The sequence below is a fragment of the Eptesicus fuscus genome, chromosome 4, assembly GCF_027574615.1.
Source record: "Eptesicus fuscus isolate TK198812 chromosome 4, DD_ASM_mEF_20220401, whole genome shotgun sequence".
NCBI lineage: Eukaryota > Metazoa > Chordata > Mammalia > Chiroptera > Vespertilionidae > Eptesicus > Eptesicus fuscus.
Window position 1 is genome coordinate 110043309 of NC_072476.1, and position 24162 is coordinate 110067470.

The following is a 24162-nucleotide window of genomic DNA, read 5'->3' on the forward strand; positions in this document are numbered from 1 at the left end:
CGGGCCAGGGCGGAGTGGGAACGGGAGGGACGGGGGAAGGCAGGAAACTAAATCGTGGAAAACTGCACTGACGGGAAACGCTCCTTGCTGAGTAGGTTATTTAACAGGGAAAGGGCTATAATTTTGACCAAGGAGTCCCTGTGTCTGAAGGAATCCATGTCAGAGCACGTCGTGTTATGTCAGGAACATATTTCATTGCATTTCCTGTGTGTGCCTTCGCCTCTCTTCCCACCCGTGTATTGGTGTGTCTCTCAGAGGTCGCCTGTCAGGCACATGGAGGTGGATATGGAGACAGAACTCGTAAACAGTGTTGCTTCAAAGCCACAGAATGGAAGATGCTGACTCTAGAGAGGAGAGGGTGGTCTTGATTGCAGTTAGAAGAGGTATATAGGAGCATGCGGAAAATCAATAAAATTTCAAAAAATGCAGCTCACTGACACATTCAGGGGGTGATGGAGGGAGTGTAGAAATGAGAATCCATGTGCATTTTGGGGAGAATTATCCAATTTCAAGCTTTGTTTATAATTCTTTTATTGAGGTTAAATTTGGTAAGAAATGAATAACACGTGATTCACTATGTTAATGTGTACAGTTCACTGGTGTTTACTATACTAGTATTCACACTGTTGGACAACCATTACCACTCTCTCATTCCAGAACATTCCCACCACCCATAAAGGAACCCTGTAGCTCCGTGGTCACTCCCAGTTTCCCCTCCCCTCCCCTCCCCCCTGCCAACCACTCGTCTGTTTTCTGTCTCCGAGAATTTGCCTGTTCTGGGCCTTTCATGTCAGTGGAACCTTGCATTATGTGGCCTGTTGTTTGGGGCTTCTCTCACTTAGTGTAATGTTTTCAAGGTTCACCCACGTAGCTTGTACCTGTACTTTATTACTTTGATGGTGGGACTAGAGGCCCGGTGCACGAATTCATTTACAGGTGGGGTCCCTCGGCCTGGCCAGTGATCAGGGCCCATCGGGGCTGGGCTGGCTGGGGGGAGGGGCCGTGGGAGGCCGGCCTGGGGGAGGGGCTGCAGGAGGTTGGCTGTGGGAGCGCACTGACCACCAGGGGGAAGCTCCTGCATTGAGCGTCTGCCCCCCTGGTGGTCAGTGCGCATCATAGCAACTGGTTGACCGGTCGTTCCAGTCGTTCCAGTCGTTGGGTCTTACCAGTCGCTTAGGCTTTTAAATATATAGATAATGTAGTATATGGATGTTTGACATTTGTTTATCTATCATCGGTTAATGGAATTATTGGGACATACGTTAACTCAGTTTAACTTTTTGAGGAACTACCAAACGTTTTTGACCATTTCATATTCCTACCAACAGAGCATGATGGTTCCAGTCTCTCCACATCTTCACCAGCATAGCTAGTTATCACTTGGTTTTATGTTGCTGTAGTTCAGACTGGTATCTAAGGAAATCAGAAAAATTACTTTGGTTTCTTAAGTAGTAAGGTAAGTGACATGTGAAATCAGATCACGAAATGAAAATTATAAAAACATCTCATTTTCATGCCCGGCCGGCGTGGCTCAGTGGTTGAGCATCGACCTAGAAACCAGGAGGTCACGGTTTGATTCCTGGTCAGGGCATATGCCTGGGTTGCGGGTTCGATCCCCAGTGTGGGGCGTGCAGGAGGCAGCTGATCAGTGATTCTCTCTCATCATTGATGTTTCTCTCTCTCTCTCCCTTTCCCTGCCTCTCTGAAATGAATAAAAATATATTAAAAACAAACAAAAACAAAAACCCCCAAACATTTCATTTTCAAAAGAAGAGAGTGAAAGAGGAAGAATTCTGCCCTTTGATTCTGTTAGAAATTTCACCTAACTCAGGCTCACTCATTTTCTCTATCTTTCTTACATCTATTGCAGTGGTTTTACTATAATTTTAATGGAAATGTGTAAAAATTATTAGAAATCTAATTCCTTATGGAATATTAATAAACGGACTCATTGACCATGTATTCAACCCATATGACATGTTACAAACTAATAAATCCCAGAGATACAAGAACAAGTTATAACCCAATTGGAGATTCAACAAATTAGATAAAATTCTTGGTTTCTCATGGATCTAATGTCACATTTGTTAGTATTTCTATTTCAAAATTTACCCTGTTTCTTACATATTTTCTCTTTTCTCCAAACCTGTTTTTATTATATGACAAAAGTCCTCTTATTTTCCACAATTCCTAAAAGTGTAATCTACGTATGCTGTTCTGGCTCCTTGCTCAGGTCTGGGCCAGCAGGTCACACTTTCTACTGGATGGGGAACCAGACCTCTTACTTAGAAACACCAGAATGCTCAGTTTTCTCTCTCGTTTACGAAGTTCACAAAAACCACTCCTGGGTTTGCACTCTGCCACGTGGCACTTCTGCTCTAAACCCACATTAACAACAGGAAGATTGTTCAGAGATGCCCGACTGTCCAGATTGGCATCGAAGTTTGGATCTTGATCAGAAAACCAAACCCAAACCAGATCATTGGTTCTTGACGTTGTGGAACCAATTGGAGTCCTTCCTGTTCCCTCGGCAGCACCTGTGGGGAGCACTGACCTTGCTCACGGCTCCGGCCACGTGCCCGCGCCCCATCACCTGCTCTGGGGGGACCGTCCGCCCTGGGAGTCCATGCTCTCCACTTGAGAAGAAGGTCCCGTCCTGCTAAGGCCGAGTCGGCTGAGAATCCCGAGACGCTATATTCTTGTGTAGCCAACCTTATTGTGGACCTTAGACAAAGTTCGTCCCCGAAGTTATTACCTTCAGGGGGAAATTAATAGCCAGTGACAATATAGCCCTATGTTAAGGCATTCCCACAAAAATTTTAAGACACAGCGCCTGGGGATAGACCTGGGTGTGTCCCATTTCACCGCCCGAGAGAAGACAGCCAGGTCTTCTTGTGTGAGGTCTGACTTTAATACTTGAAAAATGGATGAAAAAGCACATTCTGTACCTTCCCTGTTGCCCCGAGTCCTAAAGTTAAGACTTCAAGGTCTGAGATACAGGCTAAACTAAGTAAAAATTATGCCAAGAGTCTTGTAGTTCACAAATGTGATGGCTTTTTACATCCAAATTGAGTAGAAATTCAACTCTACTCAGAAGCTAGTTGTCTGAGACAGCGGGATGACCGGGTTGTGAGAGGTCCCACGCCTGATCCTGTCTTACTGTGGAGGCGTCCTGGTCCCTGTGGCATTCCTGTCTCTCTCAGGGTCCAATAAATCTGTCCCACCCCGAATGTGTCTGTCCTCCAGAACGGGAGAAGAACCCACAGCATGGCTGCTGAAGCCAGAAATACAGAGAATTGAAGGCTGTGGCTTCTGTGCTTCTAGTTTCCTTTCTAGCAAGAAAGATTTTAGCGACGAGTCAAGAATGAAGTTGCAAATATGATGTAGAGTGGTGAGAGGCCCTGGCCCTAGGTTGACAGTTTAGATTATGGGACCTTCTTGCTTGAAGGCACTGTAATAATATAACACTAAGGTAGGTAATATTAAGCCCTGGCCGGGTAGCTCCGTTGGTTAGAGCATCGTCCTGATACGCCAAGGTTTGTGGGTTTGATCCCAGGTCAGGGCACATACAAGAATCAGCCAATGGATGTATAAGTAAGTGGAACAACAAATTCTCTCTCTCTCTTCCTCTCTCTCTCTCCCTTCTCCCTCTCTCTCTCTCTCCCCCTCCCCCAATGTTTCAGAAACATTGGTTTTCTCTCTAAAATCAATGTTTCTGAAGTGGAATCAAACTGAACATTTAAGACTGACAAAGGAAATATATCATTTTTTAAAAAAAATCTCTTAGGCCCTAAGACTTAGGGGAACATCAGCCAGAAACCTTAGTGACTGGTCACGCTCCCTGTCCACAAAGCCATCACAGGAGCCCATTCCGAGCAGAAAGGATGTTCTGAATGGGGCGGCCTTCCCGCCGTGAGCGGAGGCCAGTGGCCCCTGAGATGCGCGGCAGAGGGGCAGCGGCACTCACAGACGCGTTTCTGCCGAGCGAGTGGCGGCCGGGGATGGCCTCGCGTTCGGCCTCATCGGCTGCCTAATGCGCTGTGACTCGGGAGGAAAGATAAATCACACAGCGACGCTGTGTCCGCTCTGAGGGATGAGAGCTCCTCAGAGCAATGGCACAGTGCATGTCTCGGGGCCGTGACTTCGGGAGGTTATGGAAGTGGAAAATCTTTGCGACAAAACCAAACATTCAAGAGCTGGGGAGCAAGTGAGCAGAGTCATGCTGCTTCCAAAGACATTGACTTAGGAGAAGGTGGCCTTCTCCTTCTTACTCCTTTTACACAGATGTGGGGGTGCACCGTGCTGGTTAGTACATCCCCAGCTTAGGGATCCACTTCTTTTTATAACTTACTAGAGGCCCGGTGCACGAAATTTGTGTGTGTGTGGGGGTGTCCCTCAGCCCAGCCTGCACCCTCTCCAATCTGGGACCCCTCGAGGGATGTTCGACTGCCCATTTAGGCCTGATCCTGGTGGGATCGGGCCTAAACAGGCAGTCAGACATCCCTCTCACAATCCAGGACTGCTGGCTCCCAACCACTTGCCTGCCTGCCTGCCTGATTGCCCCTAACTGCTTCTACATGCCAGCCTGATCACCCCCTAACCACTCCCCTGCCAGCCTAATCGACACCTAACTGTTCCCCTGCCGGCCTGATTGCCCCTAACTGCCCTCCCCTGCCAGCCTGGTCACATCTAACTGCCCTCCCCTGCCAACCTGGTTGCCCCCAACTGCCCTCCCCTGCTGGCTCGGTCACCCCTAACCACCCTCCCTTGCAGGCCTGGTAGCTCCAAACTGCCCTCCCCTGCAGGCCTGGTCCCCCCCCCAATTGCCCTCTCCTGCAGGCCTGGTCACCCCCAACTGCCCTCCCCTGCAGGCCCGGTCACCCCTAACTGTCCTCCCCTGCAGGCCTGATCGCCCACAACTGCCCTCCCCTGCCGGCTATCTTGTGTGTTGGAGTGACGGTCAGTTTGCATATTATTCTTTTATTAGATAGGATGTGTGAGTGCGTATGAAGCAGGAGAGATGGGCTTTTCAATTGAAGGATATTTTTGTTTATTGCTCAAGCCTTCCCATTGCAGGTGCCACGCCTCGCTGACACGGATTTCCTGATCCCGTCTGTGACTAGATCAGTCCGCGATTACTTACCAATTGTGACTCCTCTACAGATGTTTTTATGAAGTAAAGCGATGCGACTCCTTTCTCTCCAGCATTCTAAGACTCCCTTCCCCAGTGTTACACGGGACACCATCCCTCGAGGAGTCGGAGGTGGGCCGGGAGGTTGTGACTGCTCCTCCTTCCCTTGCAGCCCACCGTGTGCGAGCGCGAGCTGTGCGTGTTTGCCTTCCAGACGCTGGGCGTGATGAACGAGGCGGCCGACGAGATCGCCACGGGGGCTCAGGTACCGGCCGGGGACACCGGTCACTCCCGACTTGGACTTGAAACCTTGGTTCTCATTCACTAGTCATCTGCACCCTGCTGTTCTGGGCCACGTTTCTGATGGCTGGTTGTGAAACAAACCGACCGTGGACACACGTTAGGCATCAACGGATGCTGCCGTCTGTCCCGAGCGTGATTGTCTTTTCGCAGCTGCCGAGGGAGGGAGGCGCCAGCCCTGTTCCTGGTGTGTGGGACGCGGTGTGGTCCTTTCCCACGGGGTGACGTTGACATGGGAGCCGGCACTGGCGTTACATGAAACTTACCTGTGGGCTTGTAGCGCCATGAAATGGACGCTATTGATTTTTCAAACTAGAGGAGGAGAGAATGGGCAGAGCATGTCAGAGAGAGAGAGCATTTGGTCTCAGAGTCCCAGGGTTTAGGGCAGAGGAAGAAAAATGGAAAAACAGATAGAAAGACCGTTCGGAGGTAGAGAAGCCGTCCCTATTTCTGGAAGGAAAAATGAATTATGAAGATGCCTAAATGTATTACTTCGCACAATTCCATCAGCATTTCAATCGGCTTCTTATTTTTATTCATTTATGGAGCATAGCTAAATTACTAATAAATCTGGAAGGGAAAGTCATAGAAAAGAAAAATTAATTAAGGGAGGCTAGGCCGTCCCTATACAAAAACATACTATGCAGTCCTATAATATTTTAACAACATACACTAGTGGCAAGGAATAGAGTGGCAGATTATCCACAACTTAAAGTTATATAAGTATACTTAATACTTGTTGAAGGGGGTATTAGGATGTGAGCAATTGGGAGCAACAGGTATTCCTTTAAATTAATGGTCAGCTGTGGTTGAATTTGGTCTAGTCCAGTGGTCGGCAACCTCATTAGTCCACAGAGCCAAATATCAACAGAACAACGATTGAAATTTCTTTTGAGAGCCACATTTTTTAAACTTAAACTATATAGGTAGGTACATTGTTATTAACTTAATTAGGGTCCTCCTAAGCTGGCCTTTGCTAAAAACTCAAGGGGCCAAAGAGCCGCACGTGGCTCGAGAGCCGCAGTTTGCCGACCACTGGTCTAGTCTCACAGGCGGATTTGCGGGGCCGATAGCAATCCTGAATCTTCCCTGACCGACTGCCGTGAGGGGGAGCAACAGGCCCGGCGCTCGGTCAGGCCGGGCGGCTGGTGACGGTCCTCTGTGTGTGTTTGCAGGTGGTGGACCTGCTGGTGTCCATGTGCCGGTCTGCGCTGGAGTCTCCCAGGAAAGTGGTCATTTTCGAGCCATACCCTTCTGTGGTCGATCCCAACGACCCTCAGATGCTGGCCTTCAACCCCAGGGTGAGTAGCCCCCTCCCCTCCCCCGACCGCTCACACGCTTCCCTCAGCAGCTGAGAATGTAGGCTCCTCCGCTTTCCTCTTCCGTCTAAATGGCCACCTCCCCGAGCAGGCCCGTGAGCGCATGGACTCTATGCGCCTCGGAACTCCGATCCTTTTCCTGCTGACGGGATTTGCTGCCGTCTTTCCCACGTCCTGCTGCTTCCCTGTCCTTCCACCCTTCACTTCACTTCCAGAGCTTCGTCTTCGTGGAACGAAACCCATTGAATTCTCCCACATTTCCATCTTGACACAGCCCAAATGCGCGTGGAAGGCCGGTGAAGAGCTGTAATAAAGATTGCTCAAACATTGGTTAACGGTGATAATGGCCAGGAGGATTGTTTTAATGTCATTACATCGTTTTTGAGATTCTAACTGATGTAACTCCTTATGGGAATCGTGTATAAAAAGGACAAGTGCCCCCTTTCCTGTTATGTTCTCGGTGCAGCCCCTTGCCCTCCCCACAACCTCGGTTACCTGAAGGTCAGTGATAATTCATTTCCTATTGTCGACTGCTGGCATTTCTTGAGAAAACTCTTTTATACATATTATCGGATATGAGGCAGAACCCTCCTGAAATAAAAATTTCAAATTGCATGACAGCTAAAATTGCCTTAATTTCTCTTACTATTCATATTGAAAGCATTTTTCTAGAAACAAGGACCATATAAAATTTCCGGGGGGAAATTTTCTGTCCTCATAAGCAGCATGCATTACACACTTGCATTATGCTCACAGATGAATGATGAGTGGAGTGGATGGTGGTGTTTACACACCTGTCAGTCATCCCCTTTGGGCAACAATCTTCCGATGAAATGGAAATAAAAGCAAAATGAAATTGTGAAACTCCAAGTGGGTTTTTGTATTCTAGAAGGATTCTATGCTTAATGTATTCATCGGGCCTTAATTTTTAGAGTTGAAAGGCAGAATCAGGAACCCGGTATCTTTTTCGTGTTTACAGTTTCTCCCCTGTGGGCTGGGCACGGTTTCATGTGCTTCATGGGGCCTGGCGTTGCTTTCTTCTTTCCTTCCCTCTCGACTCGGTTATAAACCCTGCGTCCTCGGGCCACCTTCTTAGTCTTCCCTTTACGCGCACAACACGGTCATTATGGAGAATTCATGTTCAGAAATCGTATGTTTCTCCAGTAACGTGCAGACTTGCAAAAATACCGTTTTTTTTTTCCCCTTCCCACAGAAGAAGAATTATGATCGAGTGATGAAAGCACTGGACAGCATAACGTCTATCAGAGAAATGACACAGGTAAGTGTGTCACCCGTGGGCGTGGGCAGTTCCGCTCTGCGGGAGTGAAATCTTATTTGAAAAGTCTGAGCTTGCCGGCCACGCAGTGCAACGCAGACTTTCCCGTTACATGGGAATATAACTAAAATCTTAAAAGCATTAAAGTGGTGTTTTAGTTAAATCACACGGGTGCGTTGCGTGCTGCCTCTGTTGGAGTGCGTGGAGGCGTGGCGGGATCTCAGGGGTTAAGTCTGGCACCCTCTCCCTAGACCAGTGGTCGGCAAACTCATTAGTCCACAGAGCCAAATATCAACAGTACAGCGATTGAAATTCCTTTTGAGAGCCGAAAACCGACTTCTGCGCATGGGCCACGAAGTTTCAATCGCACTGTACGTGCGCGGCCGCACGTGGTATTTTGTGGGAGAGCCACACTCAAGGGACCAAAGAGCCGCATGTGGCTCGCGAGCCGCAGTTTGCCGACCACTGCCCTAGACGGTCAATTTTAATTGGTGGGAATAATTTCAAAACATCATGTCGATGTTAACAACAAATATTATACCAAATTTAAATTGCACGTAAGTATTTTAGACATGATACGGAATCTCCAAACAGCTCTGGGAGACAGCAGACCCCCGCGGGTCTGAGCCCTGATTTGGGCCTTCAGGAGAGAGGCTTTGGTGGGAAGGTTGGTGAGCAAGGCCCGGGGTTCGGGGTGAGAGGCTGACGTGTCACGGGCTGTGTGCGGTCCGGCGCTGGGGAAAGTGCATGCCTGCCTGTGCGCCCGGTCCCCGGACCAAGACTGGGAGGGAGGTTTCAAACCCGGCATTTTAAACAGAGAGGAATCACCTCAGATGGCCAGCCACACACGTGATGGGTTCAGGTTCACGGCCGGCACACCCAGAGACGCCCGTGGGCTGATGAGCATTGCTACCTGGGCCACTTCCTCTCTCCAGGAGGGAGTCCAGGGCTGGGAGGAGACGGGCTCTGCTCCACTCCGCCCCCCCCCCCCCCCCCGCCATCGCCTGTACTCTCTGAACACGTGCTTCAAAATGCAACTTGGATTATGGATTCTCTGGAGAGTTATTTATTCATGCAGCAAACATGCCTCCGTCCATTCACCAACAGCCCATGCCGGGCGTCGGCAAACAAGAGCCTTGAACTCCCACGGCGCGCCACCTGCTCATCCGGCACCCGGCAGCTGCTCCTCCGTGCCCCGCCTTCCTGTATTATGTGGACTCTTTTCTGACAAGTATATCTGTACAAGGAAAATTAAATAGGATGCATTTCCACCCCGGGGAAAGGGCCGACTGCAGTATGCCACCCAAAGCTAAGTAGCAGTTCCGGTCACCAGGGACTCTGTGCGGGATATTTATACTCCACCCCGGACCCAGGTCATTCTGGATATAAAAATACCCGCGCCCCTGGCTCTGGGTCAGCTGTGGGTCAGCTGTGGGTCAGCTGTGGGTCAGCTGTGGGTCAGCTGTGGGTCAGCTCTGGGTCAGCTGTGGGTCAGCTGTGGGTCAGCTGTGGGTCAGCTGTGGGTCAGCTGTAGGTCAGCTGTGGGTCAGCTGTGGGTTAGATGTGGGTCAGCTCTGGGTCAGCTGTAGGTCAGCTGTAGGTCAGCTCTGGGTCAGCTGTAGGTCAGCTGTGGGTCAGCTGTGGGTCAGCTGTAGGTCAGCTGTGGGTCAGCTGTGGGTCAGCTGTGGGTCAGCTGTGGGTCATCTGTAGGTCAGCTGTAGGTCAGCTGTGGGTCAGCTGTGGGTCAGCTGTAGGTCAGCTGTAGGTCAGCTGTAGGTCAGCTCTGGGTCAGCTGTGGGTCAGCTGTAGGTCAGCTGTAGGTCAGCTGTAGGTCAGCTCTGGGTCAGCTGTGGGTCAGCTGTGGGTCAGCTGTGGGTCAGCTGTGGGTCAGCTGTGGGTCAGCTGTAGGTCAGCTGTGGGTCAGCTCTGGGTCAGCTGTGGGTCAGCGGTGGGTCAGCTGTGGGTCAGCTGTTGGTCAGCTGTGGGTCAGCTGTGGGTCAGCTGTGGGTCAGCTGTGGGTCAGCTGTGGGTCAGCTGTGGGGCAGCTGTGGGTCAGCTGTGGGTCATCTGTGGGTCAGCTGTGGGTCAGCTGTGGGTCAGCTGTGGGTCAGCTGTGGGTCAGCTGTGGGTCAGCTGTGGGTCAGCTGTGGGTCAGCTGTGGGGCAGCTGTGGGTCAGCTGTAGGTCAGCTGTAGGTCAGCTGTGGGTCAGCTGTGGGTCAGCTGTGGGTCAGCTGTGGGTCAGCTGTGGGTCAGCTGTAGGTCAGCTGTGGGTCAGCTGTAGGTCAGCTCTGGGTCAGCTGTGGGTCAGCTGTAGGTCAGCTGTGGGTCAGCTGTGGGTCAGCTGTGGGTCAGCTGTGGGTCAGCTGTGGGTCAGCTGTGGGTCAGCTGTGGGTCAGCTGTGGGTCAGCTGTGGGTCAGCTGTGGGTCAGCTGTGGGTCAGCTGTGGGTCAGCTGTGGGTCAGCTGTGGGTCAGCTGTAGGTCAGCTGTGGGTCAGCTGTGGGTCAGCTGTGGGTCAGCTGTGGGGCAGCTGTGGGGCAGCTGTGGGGCAGCTGTGGGTCAGCTGTGGGTCAGCTGTGGGTCAGCGGTGGGTCAGCGGTGGGTCAGCTGTAGGTCAGCTGTGGGTCAGCTGTGGGTCAGCTGTGGGTCAGCTGTGGGTCAGCTGTGGGTCAGCTGTGGGTCAGCTGTGGGTCAGCTGTAGGTCAGCTGTAGGTCAGCTGTGGGTCAGCTGTGGGTCAGCTGTAGGTCAGCGGTGGGTCAGCTGTGGGTCAGCTGTGGGTCAGATGTGGGTCAGCTGTGGGTCAGCTGTGGGTCAGCTCTGGGTCAGCTGTGGGTCAGCTGTGGGTCAGCTGTGGGGCAGCTCTGGCAGGAGCGGCATCCTTTATTCTGTGTCAGTGGAGGCAGTGGAGACAGCTGAGTCAGCCCAGGAGGTCCAGTCCGGGGCCCGCTTTGCAGAACTTGCTCATCAGTGATGTGGCCGTGACCTTGGGCAGTCGCTCCATCGTCTGATGCCTCCACTTCTGCACCGTCGAGACGGTGAACATAACTGCGCCCTCGCTCGGCGGGCACCTCATCGGGGTACTGTCAGGTTTCGTGGTCACAGTCTTCAAACCTCTCCACATAAACATCCTGTTACCCTGGCCTGTTTCCTAGCATGGACTGTCCTCTGTGTAGACCTGCAGTGTCACAGACAGATCGCCCTTCGTTCTGGGACAGGTAAATGCCGTTAAACGCTCCTAAGAGAAGGGCTCTTCTTAGGTAAATTTTGCTTTTTTTTTTTTTTCATGCAAAGATCTACACCTAAGTCGCTACTTCACATCTGAGCTAGAGTCGTGGCTATTGGCAAGTTCTGCTTCCATGTTAGCAAAAAACTGTCACTGTCCCAGAGAACCGGCCCGGGAGGGACTTCAAGGAGCAGGACAGATGTCACTGGAGGCCTGCGGTAGGAGCCAGCTCACCTCCAGGGGACAGAGGGCTGACACTTTAACAGAGGACAGGCCGGGACCAGGGTTATGGGGAACTAGAGAGAGGACTACGGGGCTAGGGGATTTAGGAAGGGTAAGCGGAGAATGACTGCAGAGTTAGGCCGGGTGGGGTGGTACAACACGGCGTTTGTGGAGTGGCAGCCTTGGGTGTCCTTGAGCGAAGGCTCAGCAGGGCCTGGGGTCACCCTTAGGGACCTGGCCGGGTGCAGGGAAGCCAGGCTCAGGTCTCAGCAGGATGTGCGGGTAAGTGCGGGGGGAGGGGAGTGGCTCGGGTGATGGTTGCTGTTGCCATGTCACCCGCAACCTTCCAAGCGTCGCTGGATGGAAGCATGCCTGCCTGTTCAACCTGAGTTTCCTTTTGCGCAAAGGAAAGGAAAGGGAGTGATGAAGGACGCTCAAGAAATGCAATGACTTTTTCAGGCCCCGTATCTGGAGATCAAGAAGCAGATGGACAAGCAGGACCCCCTCGCGCACCCGCTGCTGCAATGGTATCACATTTTCATTCTCTTCCTGAAAACCGCCCTTTCTCCACCTGCTCAGGGCTGGGGGTGGGGGGGTTGGGGGAGGGCGGGGAAGCCTGTGTTACAGAACCTGCAGGGCTCCGTTCCGCAGGCCTCTGAGGCTGTGGCTGCCCCCACGAGTCTCCCCGACTCGCTGTCGTTAGACCACACACATCACGGAGGGAGGAGCGGGCCGTCGGGGCCGAGTGCACGCACAGCCAGGTTGACAGCAGACTGTCTGCAGTGTAAAAAAATGCAGTGAACTGGATGACGTGCTGGGACGGTTTTCGGTTTATTTAACTTTCTAGCTAACTGGGGACTAAGGGATAGAGCTCCCTCACTGGGGACCACGTGTCTGAATGTGTGCGGGTACAATGTGCTCCCCTACAAGGACCGTGCACCTGTGACGAGCCCCTTCTTTGAGGGCAGCAGGGGAGGAGCCTGGTCAGGGCCCCTGGAAGGAGGCCAGGCTACGAGGGGAGGCGGGTGGACAACCCACCTTACACAAAGCCATTCAGATCATTGCCCGCGGGCTTCTCATTTCTACAATGAGAACCATAGTATCTATTCACCCTCCGGGGAAGGGTGTATGTGCTACGTGTCTGTTCGCGATCTCGGGAAACTCAGGCTGCGGCGTTCCCCACAGCTGCCAGGCAGTAATGCAAACGTAGACTCCGAGAGGTGGGTGCGACTAGTGTTTACTCCGTGCTCCGGCCAGAAAGTTTTCACAGAATATGGGAAAATGGGAGGAGGCAAAGGACCCTGGATACCCCGGGGTTCTGATTGCTTCACTTTCCCTTAGCCAGAATTTTACAGGACACATTGACTTAGTCTGATAAGACGGGGACAAAGATTAGGTTTAGAAATCTCCCTTCTTTGAATGTTTTATGATCTGTTATTAAAATCCTGAGTTCAGCCTGGCCGGTGTGGCTCAGTGATTGAGCATCCACCCATGAACCAGGAGGTCCAGGGTTCGATTCCCAGTCAGGGCACATGCCCGGGTTGCAGGCTCCATCCGCCGTAGGGAGCGTGCAGGAGGCAGCCAATCCATGATTCTCTCTCCTCATTGATTTCTCTCTCTCTCTCTCTCTCTCTCTCTCTCTCTCTCTCTCTCTCTCTCTGCCTTCCTCTCTGAAATCAATAAAAATGTATTTTAAAATCCTGAGTTCAGTAAAATAACGCATAGTTTTCATTTTTAAAATTCTCGCTTTAGTCATATTCGCATACAGATCTCAGCTGCCTCATCTCTTTTCCCCCTGAAGTCAGCCTGATTATTTGCGATCCTTTCCTACAGCTTGTCAATCTTCTTTCAAGGTTAAAAAATATTACCAAAATGTTTTGCCTTTTCCCCTGCTTATTATTTTGTGTACATGAAACAATTCTTTCAGATACCTGAATTTAACTTTCTCAGCTTCAGCGTCTAATGCTGAATAACAGTTTGTATGTAAACCATTGTATATGTCAGCCTAAAGGGATTCTCAGGTACTTAAAAAAAAAGGTCTTCATTAAAACTCATTTTTAATTAGGTAATGTTGGGAGGTGCAAAGGAAGCAGATGGATGGATCAACTTCTGATCTTTGTAATATTCAGATTATTGTTATTTGAAAGTATATTCAGGGGTGTTCATTTTGTCAATTTTTGAGATTGTGATTATTAAAAATTATTTCTTAAGCTTTATAGAAGAAATGACTAAAGTATTATTTCCCAGATTAAAATACCATTTTGTTATATAAGCTCTTTAAATTGTTTCAGGAAGCAAAGCAAAATGGTGCAATTAAATAAAATTATTACTCAGTTTACTTTATGTCACAGTAAAAGTACATTTCAATCCCTCGCCAACTCAGGAATAAAGACGTTAAATATATTCGGCCAGTGTTTTTGACTGACGGATCGTTTTAATTAATTGCAGGGTGATCTCAAGTAACAGGTCCCATATTGTGAAACTGCCAGTCAACAGGGTGAGTTGCCTTTTCACACGTGCCCAGGCCCGGGAGGAGCGCACGCGGGGGGACGGCCCTGTGGGTGGGGGGCAGCCTCGCCAGGGAATTAAACTAGACTCAGGTCAAGGCCAGGGCTTTGGGATGAAGCTGCCGTATCTGCACCACCTTCCAGCTTTTCCCAGATGCCACGTTCCGGGGCAGGCTGACGCCCTGGCCTTTTAAACAGAGCAGAGTCAGCGTGAGATGGTTATTCCAAAGGCGGGAGGGAGACTGCCATCGAGGGCCTGGCCAGAAAGAGGCCATGTGTCTGTTATTGTCGGCCTCCCGCTGGCGCAGCCCTGCTTCTCTGTCTCGGAGCAGATCCTGCCTCCGGGTACCTCTCTGATCTGCCCAGTCCGCTTACAAAAGAGCGAACAAGCTAATAGACTCCGCTTTCGGCTCCCATCGTCCCCCGAGAGCAGCGGTTCCCGGACTCTCGCTCTCCCTCTCTTGCACTCCTGTGTGAGAGGATTCCTTGGTACAAGGCGGCCACTAGACAGTGTGGTCAGGCAACTTATCCCGAAGGTTCTGCTTTACATTTGCTTTGAACAAAGCAGGAAACAATACTGGAATGTAGGCAATTTCCAATTTTATAAACATATGCAAACACAGCATGATGATGGTCATTTTTGCTATTTAAACCTCTTGAACTAACATTTTTTTTTTGCCTAACAAACTCAAAACTGTTTCCCCAGTTGAATAGTTACACTTAGGGAATTCAATACTAAAATTCTTAAGAAGGAATGTATTTAGGAAGGCAGATCTAAATATAGGTGACATGTTGGTCTCCGATCCATTTTTTATTCGCTTAAAGCCGTGGTCGGCAAACTGCGGCTCGCAAGCCACATGCGGCTCTTTGGCCCCTTGAGTGTGGCTCTTCCACAAAATACCACGGCCTGGGCGAGTCTGTTTTGAAGAAGTGGCGTTAGAAGAAGTTTAAGTTTAAAAAATTTGGCTCTCCAAAGAAATGTCAATCGTTGTCCTGTTGATATTTGGCTCTGTGGACTGATGAGTTTGCCGACCACTGGCCTAAAGACTTGTCCTTCATACCGGCAGTTCCATGACGTATTATTTATACGGGGTTGGGTTTTTGTGTTTCTTAACGAATGGTTTTGTCAATGTGATTAATCTAAATTCATGATGGTTTGAAGCGAGCTAGTTCTGAAACCGGTAAACTTTGAAATTGTCAGCAGCCCGATCACACGTTGAATTGAGCCTGTTCCCGTTTGTCCTCCTTTTCACCGGCAGCAATTGAAGTTCATGCACACGCCGCACCAGTTCCTGCTTCTCAGCAGCCCACCAGCCAAAGAATCCAACTTCAGAGCCGCCAAGAAGCTCTTCGGCAGCACCTTCGCGTTTCAGTGAGTGCTGGTGGGGGGTAGAGGGGGGTCCTGCCGCCCTGGGTGGGAGGGCGCCTCTGTGCGGAGCCGGCTACGCTAACTCGGAACGCTGAGCAGCCAGCTACATGACACTCGGCCTGGGAACTCACTGCTTTCAGAAGGCGCCATGACTTGTGTTTTTTATTGTTTTTAAAAGATCATTGATTTCTGGTTATGCCCCCCCGCCCCCCATTGCAGCGGCTCCCACATTGAGAACTGGCACTCGATCCTGAGGAACGGCCTGGTCGTGGCATCTAACACGAGGCTGCAGGTGAGTCTCTGAACCTCCCCGAGCGCGCCCTCCTTATTCCTCAGGGTTGGAGCTGGGTGAGCAACCCTGGGCTTACGTTTCACTTGGAAAGAGAGAAAATATCTGGATATTTTTTAAGCCCATGGGATTTGTAGGAGGCGTAAGTGGTCCGCACAGAGGAACGGAAGCAGGACAGGTTGGCTCGCCCATGAAAAGACCACTTTGAACGTAGGTGGAAACAGCTCTCCCGCACAGGAAGAGCCTCCGTGCATCCTCTGTCCGTGGAACACACGTGTTTTGAGCGCTGCTTCGGGGTGAACGAGGGAAGAAACGGGGCTGGCGTGGACGCCACGGGGCCTCGGCCTGCTGCCCGCCTCAGGCAGCACCGGAGCGGCAGCACATGGCACAGGCCTGCAGCCCAGCACCCCGCTGGCCACGGCCCTTTCCGCCTGGGGATGTGGGCGCTCAGGAAATGAGGGGCTCGCCCCAGCACCGGTCCCACACGCTGGACCCCACACGCTGGGCCCCACGCGCTGATCAGCTGAGATGACCCAGTTGCAGTAAGGCTCACAGATTCAGTCCGTACCGAAGAGGGTACAAAGGCCGAGAACGTACCGACGCTGAGAGAGGATGTCCTCGTGCGGAGGCGTCTCTCCGGCCAGGGTAGCGTTGCAGCGAGTGAAACTCGGCGACTGGAAAGCTGAACGTGGGAGCCCCGTGTGCAGTGCTCATCTGAGTGGGCCCTTCGGGTTCACGAGCAAGTGGGTTCGTATCCAGATCCTCACTGTGTCAGCCCGGATCGTGCTCAGAATTGTAGCCTCCAGCACAAAAGCCCAGGACGTGCTCGCAGGAAGCGGCCCTCTGCCGCTGCGGTGGGAAGGGGTGTTTCCTCTGGCTGGCTGGCCCTTTCCACGTGTCTCTGACCTTGAACGTTAAGGACAAGGACCTCAGTGTTGCTGTTTTCACATTAGACCTCGCAGTAAGCGCTTTGTCACTTCCTCACAGCCAGCGCCCCCCGAGATCGATGGCCCCCTTTTGTGAAATATTGACATGGGACACCCTCGCTTTCTCTCGCCCTCTCCCCGCAGCTCCACGGCGCCATGTACGGCAGCGGGATCTACCTAAGTCCAATGTCAAGCATATCATTTGGTTACTCAGGTGAGCTTGTATGTCACGTCTGCCCTCAGCACGGATCAGGTTTGTGTTTCTTTATTGTTGTATATGCCAGGCGTGATTTTCTAACAGGTGACTGAAGCTGATTTGACGTATTTGTATTGCCTTTTTTTTTTTTTTTATATCAATGTCATAAGCAAAACAAAGCGCACATTTCAAGATGAATGCATAAGAATCCCCTTACGTGTCCAAGAAGCTATGTATGTTTTGTCAATTTCAAAATCAATTTTAATTTTGGATCAGTCATTTCTATATGTATTCTGTCCACATTTAAATACTGAAAAGTAGTCATACATATCACTTCACAATCCCTGAGTATAATTCCATAGCATGCCAACTTCTTTGGATTATTACATATCCCGTAGAGAAGTTTTAAACAGTATGGAAATTGTAGAGTTAGAGAAAAACGCCCTTAAAATCTTCCTACTCGTTGGCAACTTGTTGGTAATATTTTGATGAAATTGGGGGGAGGGGGGACTGTCTTAGAACCGATTGAAAGCTCGTGCTGTGAGGAGTGTGGTGAATTCAAAATACAGAAGGAAGGGCCAGCAGATGGTTAGCAACGACTCCCCTCACATGGTGGCATTTGGGGTAATTTCTTCTTTTTCTTTTTTGGGGAATATTTTTAAATGACGCGTGTCATTTTCAAAAACAACGTTTTGTTCTGTTTAAATATAAAGTCATTAGTAACAAAGGAAATTTTCTCCTCCTGTTCTACAACCTGTGTTCGATGTGTTTTCCGTATTATGTTCATATGCCTGCACATATAGTTGGTTTTGCTTCTGTGTTCGTGTGTATGTGCATGTGTGTGTGTTGTGTGCGTTCATGTGTGTTCGTGTGCGTTCATGTGTGCGTGTGTGCATGTGTGTGTGTGTGTGTGTTTATGTGATTACATTAACCAGCCCCAGGGGTGCGTCCTGGGTGCCTGGATGGTAAGATCCCCTGCGGGGGAAAGGGTATGTGGAGGGTGTGGTCGCCAGGTGAGCGTGGGCCAGGCCTCTGGTCTCATTCCCTCGCCCTGGCTCCTGCCTTTTCAGTGGCAGCAGCTGTGCTCAGTGGTTTGCGCTCACCTTGGGCAGAGCACGTGTCCTGGGAGCACCGGGCGGGCCCTCCGCAGCCGGGTGGCGCACCTCCTCCCTGCGCTGTTGGTCAGAGCATCCCAGGCCTCTGCGCTCCGGGTTGGGAATTAGGACACGGAGGCAAAGCCACGTGGCAGGGACGCACCTGGGTTGAGAAATATTGTTGCAGCAGTTTGAACGCACAATGTGCCAAATAGGTATGAAAATAAGTAATATTAGGAAGGCTAAGGTAGCATGGGCAATACAATGACCTAGTTCCACGGAGGAGGAAATAATTAAAATCAGCAGAAACCCGACTCTCCATCTTATTAAAGCAGGACACAATCAAAACTAATGTGAGGCCACTTTACATAAAAACAGCCTCATTATAGATAAGAAAAACACAGCAAATCATCTAAGACGTGGATTTTCTGCTTCTTAAACTGGTGTGTAGGCCCCTTGGAGGGGCCCGGAGAAAGGGCCGGGGGGTACAAATGGATGTAAAATCTGTGAGGATGCTCCTTTGTCTGGGTAGGGGGTCCAGAGCTGTCGGCAAATTCTTGGTGTCTTTGATCAGGAAAAATGTAAGAACCGCGACGGTGAGATGCAGTGGCTTCCTCGCTGGTTTGAGGGCTGGGCGTCGGTGGGGGTGCTGGGGGGGGTGGGTGGGTGGGGCTGGGTAGAGAGCAGACAGTCTCCTGGGGAGGGTTGCAGCCGCCCCGGTGGGAGTTGGTCCACGGCTTTGCCCTCCTCCCGAAGCTTCTGAAACAGCAGCCACCACCCGCGACCACGCATCCTCGCGTAGAGAGGTGGATGACGTTTCAAATGAGCTCTAGCTGCAGCTCTCCCACGTCTCCACAGACGGGAGTCCCCTTCTGTGATGTCCGAGGTGTTTCACAGTCAGCGGTCCAAGCTGAGACTTTGGGTGTCGTCGACAAAAGGACTCACAGAGTTCTTCTTTATTAGGAGAAGTAGTAATTCTTCATGGAATGGGACATATGTAGTATAAATATATATATATCTTTTCCTTGGGTCGCCTTTTCCTTTTTAAACATATTTCTTATTGATTTCAGAGAGGAAGGGAGAGGGAGAGAGAGCTAGAAACACCAATGATGGGAGAGAACCACTGATCAGCTGCCTCTTGCACGCCCCCTCCTGGGGATCGAGCCCGCCAGCCGGGCATGTGCCCTGACCAGGAATCAAACCCGGGACCCTTCAGTCCCCCAGCCCGATGTTCTATACACTGAGCCACACCAGCCAGGGCTATACCTATTTTTTATATTGTTCACATTTCCAGCCCCTTATCGTCTCCTTCTACTATCCAGATGGTAAGAATGAAAGAACCGGTCTAAATGCCTTTAAAACCAAATTTTAAAATTTTTCTTGTTGTCACAAATGTATGCAAGAGAATTTCCTGTTCCTGTTCCAATGCAAAGAAAAACATGCACCTGTCTGCCTCCTACCTCCACCAGGACCTCTGAACCCCCTGACCCCCCACCCTGGGTGCCTAGGACACAGTGGTGGCTCCTCCCATGGGCCGCTGTCCCCGCCAGTGGCCTCACGTAACCAAACCTTTGCTACAGTGGACGGAACTTTGCCGTGTAGACGGAGTGTGTTTTGAGCTGTGTGGTACACGGTTGCTCCTAAATGATTGTCTTGCTGATGTTTTCAGGGATGAACAAGAAGCAGAAGGTGTCCGCCAAGGATGAGCCGGCATCCAGCAGTAAAAGCAGCAACGCATCACAGGTGTCTAGCACCCTGCCTGGCCGTGCCCGATGAGTGGACACCCCGCCCCCCCTCGTTAGCCGGCAGGGTTCCCAGAAATGCTTGGGCTCTCTAAGTCTGCAGAATTACTTTTAAGTGGTCATTACTCACAAGGGAATGAAACTCACCCTGAAATGTAATAACCAAAATGCCTTTATTCAATAAATACTCAGCAAGTGTGTATCGAGCTCCTCCAGCGATGCTGGAGGCTCTCCAAGGCATTAGGCTACAATGAGGATTAAAAATAGACACAGCCTCTGCTCTGCTGAGCGGAGAGAAGTAAGCTAGCTATACATTGAGGTGGACAGCCTGCAGATGGTAAATACTGCAGAGAAAAGTCGGGGGAGGGGCTGTCGAATGTGATGGTGTGGGAGATGGAGCCAGGATGAATGGCTAGCTGTGGTCGGGGGGATGCGCGGAGGTCTATTTGACTAAAGGTCTGTGGGTGGGGGGAGAAGGGGGAGGGGGCGTGCATGTGCTTTCGGCTGTGGGAGGAAACGTCTAGGCAGAGAGGAGAGCAAACACAGAGCCCTTGTTTCTTTTATTTAAAATAGAATTTTACTAGAGGCCTGGTGCATGGATTCATGCACCGATGGGGTCCCTCAGCCTGGCCTGCACCCTCTCGCAATCCGGGACCCCTCGGGGGATGTCAGGAAGCTGGTTTTGGCCCAGTCCCTGCAGGTCAGGCCGAGGGACCCCATGGGTGCACGAATCCATGCACCAGGCCTCTAGTATGCATATAAGATCTTTGGTTAATCTCTTCCTGCCCGCCCCCCCTCCCCCCTTTCCCTCTCAGATTCATCAGTCTGTTCCATGTTTCCATGCCTGTGCATTGAGCATCTGCCCCCTGGTGGTCATTGAGCATCATAGCTACTGGCCAGTCACTTAGGCTTTTATATATATAGATTGATTTCAGAGAGAAAGGGAGAGGGAGATAGAAACATCAATGACAAGAAAGAATCATTGACTGGCTGCCTCCTGTACACCCCCACTGGGGATCAAGCCCTCAATCTGAGCATGTGCCCTGACTAGGAATTGAACCCATGACCTTTCGGTTCATAGGTTGACACTCAACCACTGAGCCATGCCATTCAGGCCAAAACCCTTGTTTCAAAGAAAACAAGCATTCTGGACAAATTGAAATCCATCTGATGAATGATGTGATTCTAAATTTTTTTAAAAAAAGAGTATAGCTAATGTAATATCTAAAAACAAACCCCCAATTTTCCACACGAGGCAAATCTGACACCCCTGTGGCTGAGAGATGCCATAAACATGGGTTCTGCATAGTTAGGTGACTGGGAAAAACCGAGTTTAATGTTTGAGGGGCTCATGCTACTTTAATTTTATTCCCAGGGAGTAGAGATTCCAGCTTCCAGTAGAAATAAGTTTGAATTCTCTGCTGTGAGGCTATTGAAGTGTAATTTAGCATTTTTTTGTTCACTTACTTGGAGAGTGCTTTAACAATGATTATGTACAATATTAAATGATATAGCAAGTATACCTGCCATTCGGAAGCGTTCTAGGACATTGCTGCTAGTCTAGAGAGGCCTTTTAAAAAATGTGGGAGCTTCCTTAGTGACTCTGGTTTTTTAAGTATGACCAAGTTTAGTGACTGCCCCATTTTCACTCTAATTTTTAAATTCTTTTGGAATTTAGGCACAGAAAAAAGGACAGCAATCCCAATTCCTGCAAAGCCGTAACCTAAAATGCATAGCCTTATGTGAAGGTAAGTTGTAGTCCTTGCAAGCCTCATAGCATTCACTCTGTCGTATCTGTATTTAGGAATTGGAGTGCATTAACAGAATGCTCGTAACTGAGCAGCGAAAGCATTATTCCTCAGGGCCGTCTCTAAGGGCACAGAGGGAACACGGCTACCATAGAGGTCGGAAAGGTCAAAGCTAAGGAGCAGGGCTGGCCAGAATCCGGACGGGGCTGTTTTACTCCCGGCAGGCCTCAGAATGGCGGTTACAGCCTCCTGGTCCAGTACTGCCCATCTCCTGTGAGGGTGCCCCGTCTCCTTTAGTTGCCTTTGAATGCGTGATATTATGAAACGTGGTAAAGATGGACCGAGCACGGAGAAGCTAATCCGCTGGGCCTTCCCGTTCCTGTACTGAACTTGTCTTTCTGCTCTGAACTTGGGACAGAAGAGTGACTGCAGGCAGTGTGCAAGCTCATATACTTTTCCCTGTTCTTGATTGAAAATCTGACGTTGGGTGAGAATTCACCCTTGTGCTGGGAGCTTTGGTCGCCGCCGAGAGCCGTTTTGTGGGTTTGGGCCCCGTGCTGGTTCTCTGGGACCCTGGCCGCTGCCTGCACAGCCGAGGCGGCCCGGACCTGCGCCCTGCAGAAGGCGCCCCGGCCACGTCCCACCTGTGTCACGCCATGGTGTTGAATGGCATCTCGGAGCTCTTGTTTACATGTCTCGGTCACTGATGATGTGAACTGTCTTTCAGGTGTTAATTGTGCATGTACTTTTGCGTTTAGGTTTCTAAGGGGCGGGATGTGGTACCTTCAATTAAATCCTTGTTTAATGGGACTTTCTGCCCACAGTGATCACCTCGCCGGACCTGCACAGACATGGGGAGATATGGGTCGTCCCGAACACAGAGCATGTCTGCACCCGGTTCTTCTTCGTGTAAGTGTCATGGCTCACACCTGTGTCACTGTCCTCCATGGGTGAGGGAGGCCCCAGTGACTGCTCCCGCTGCCAGTGTGTAACACACGTCATTTCTATCAACTTCGTATTTTCGTTTTATTTTAATAAGCTGCAAGAAAACTGATATTAAATGCTATTAACTTGGGAGAATTGAAGAAAAATATCATCTTTTGAACCATCTATCTGTGTTTATGTATGTGTATGCGTATATACATGTGTGTATGTATATGTGGCTATATATACATATACACAGATGCCATGTGTAGATATAGACAGGCACATATACGGACATATGCATTCTTTATTTTTATATATTGACAAATATTAGAAGGTGGAACGGAAACTATGAAAAGCTGGCTTACCTTCCATGGAATACAGTTGCCACGTGGGGCATGGTGGTGCTGTTTTTCCTAAGGGCAGTGCTGACATACAGAGGCGTTCTTTTTCACCCCGAATAGACAGTGAGCGAGGTTGAGCTGCTGACTGTCACCCCCCCTCGCATTCTCCTCGTCCCCCGTCCGTCCAGGTCCAGAGAGGACTCGGGACGGTAGAGCATGCCTGGTGTACGTGTCTGTGGCCGTTGAGAAGGAAGCTGGGAAGGGACACGGGCTTGCTCCTCAGAAGCCGGTCAGAATGGTGCACCGAGAGCGTCAGGAGCGCAGCCCGGTGCGTGGCACGCCTTCCGCGCCCATCGGCAGGCTGGCACCCGGTGGCATGAGCCGCTGCTTTCCTGCAGGCGACATGAGATGGGTCTCTTACGGTACAGTTTCACATGTTACGTAGCTATGAGCCCACGTGCATGTGACGCCTGTTACTCATCGATTACACATCCCGAGACATAACCTGTCGGTAGATGTCCTCGTTGATGGCGAGGCGGAGTGAGAACTATGGAAGCGCCCGCTTCTGATCAGACGGTGTGTGCCAGGCCACAGTCCTTAGCGGGTGACAGCGGCCACAGGCCCCTCGAGCTTTGTCGGGAGGTACAGTGCAGCGCCTCAGGGACTCAGCGGAACATACGTTGTCAGCCCGGCTTCCCGTAGGAGCCAGGTCCTGAGACGTGAGACCATGTCTGTCACCTGCAAGCGGATTCCTTCAGGTGCTGGGTTCGGGGGCACCGTGCGTCCAGGGGAGTCACCAGACGGTTATGCATCCCTAGGTCCAGGGACAAGGACGGGAAGCGGGCAGCAGGCCCTGGCGCGAGAGGCCTCAGCAGCTTTGACAGGGGCCGTGGCCTTTGGTGGAGGGACGAAGGCAGCCAGGGTGCCCCTATGGGGCTGGAACTAAGGGACTCCCCCTCCTGCCCGTGTCTGTGCCGTGGTCAGACCCTAGGAACTAGAGGGCAAGGGAGCATGTGGACAGAGTCACAGGGCTCAGTCTCCGGGGCAGGCTGCAGGGAGAGGCGGTGCTGTGTGGCCTGCAGCCTCCGTGTGTGTGCAGCTTCTGTGTGTGTGTGTGTGTGTGTGCAGCCTCCGTGTGTGTGTGTGTGTGTGTGTGTGTGTGTGCAGCCTCCGTGTGTGTGCAGCCTCCGTGCGTGTACAGTCTCCCCCTGGAGATTACTGTGAGGACGAAGTGAGCCCAAGGCAGCTCTCTGCTGGAAGGCACTCATACCACTCGTTCCTTTGTTCTCTCTTGACCATCTGACTGTTGTCACTGATAGAAGATCCTTGCTCCAGGCTCCTCCCGTCGGAGCACGGGAGAGCACCACCTGCCAGGGCTGGTCCCCACTCCTCCTTGAGATCCTAGTGCCTGCCGTGCCCCCTTCCGGAAGCTTCCCTCACTCCCTGCTGCTGCGGCTTCCGGTCACTGTGGAGTGCCCTGGGCACGGTTCTCTGTGGGTTCTTCTTAGACGTGTGGTCTTCTTCATGCCTCTGTACTGCCTGAGGTCGGCCT

The 24162-nt window shown here is 51.0% G+C and overlaps 1 protein-coding gene across 2 annotated transcripts in view; it reads left to right on the forward strand.

The window, feature by feature from the left end:
* PARP8 (poly(ADP-ribose) polymerase family member 8) overlaps positions 1–24162 on the forward strand; it is a 132011-nt gene that overhangs the window by 102079 nt on the left and 5770 nt on the right. For both annotated transcript variants that reach the window (XM_054715341.1, XM_054715342.1), the window contains 11 exons: positions 5304–5396; positions 6607–6732; positions 7964–8029; positions 11931–11998; positions 13920–13968; positions 15238–15350; positions 15567–15639; positions 16707–16776; positions 19522–19595; positions 21273–21342; positions 22167–22251. In XM_054715341.1, coding sequence (XP_054571316.1) covers positions 5304–5396; positions 6607–6732; positions 7964–8029; positions 11931–11998; positions 13920–13968; positions 15238–15350; positions 15567–15639; positions 16707–16776; positions 19522–19595; positions 21273–21342; positions 22167–22251 — 887 coding nt within the window. The remainder of the gene's footprint in view (positions 1–5303; positions 5397–6606; positions 6733–7963; positions 8030–11930; positions 11999–13919; positions 13969–15237; positions 15351–15566; positions 15640–16706; positions 16777–19521; positions 19596–21272; positions 21343–22166; positions 22252–24162) is intronic.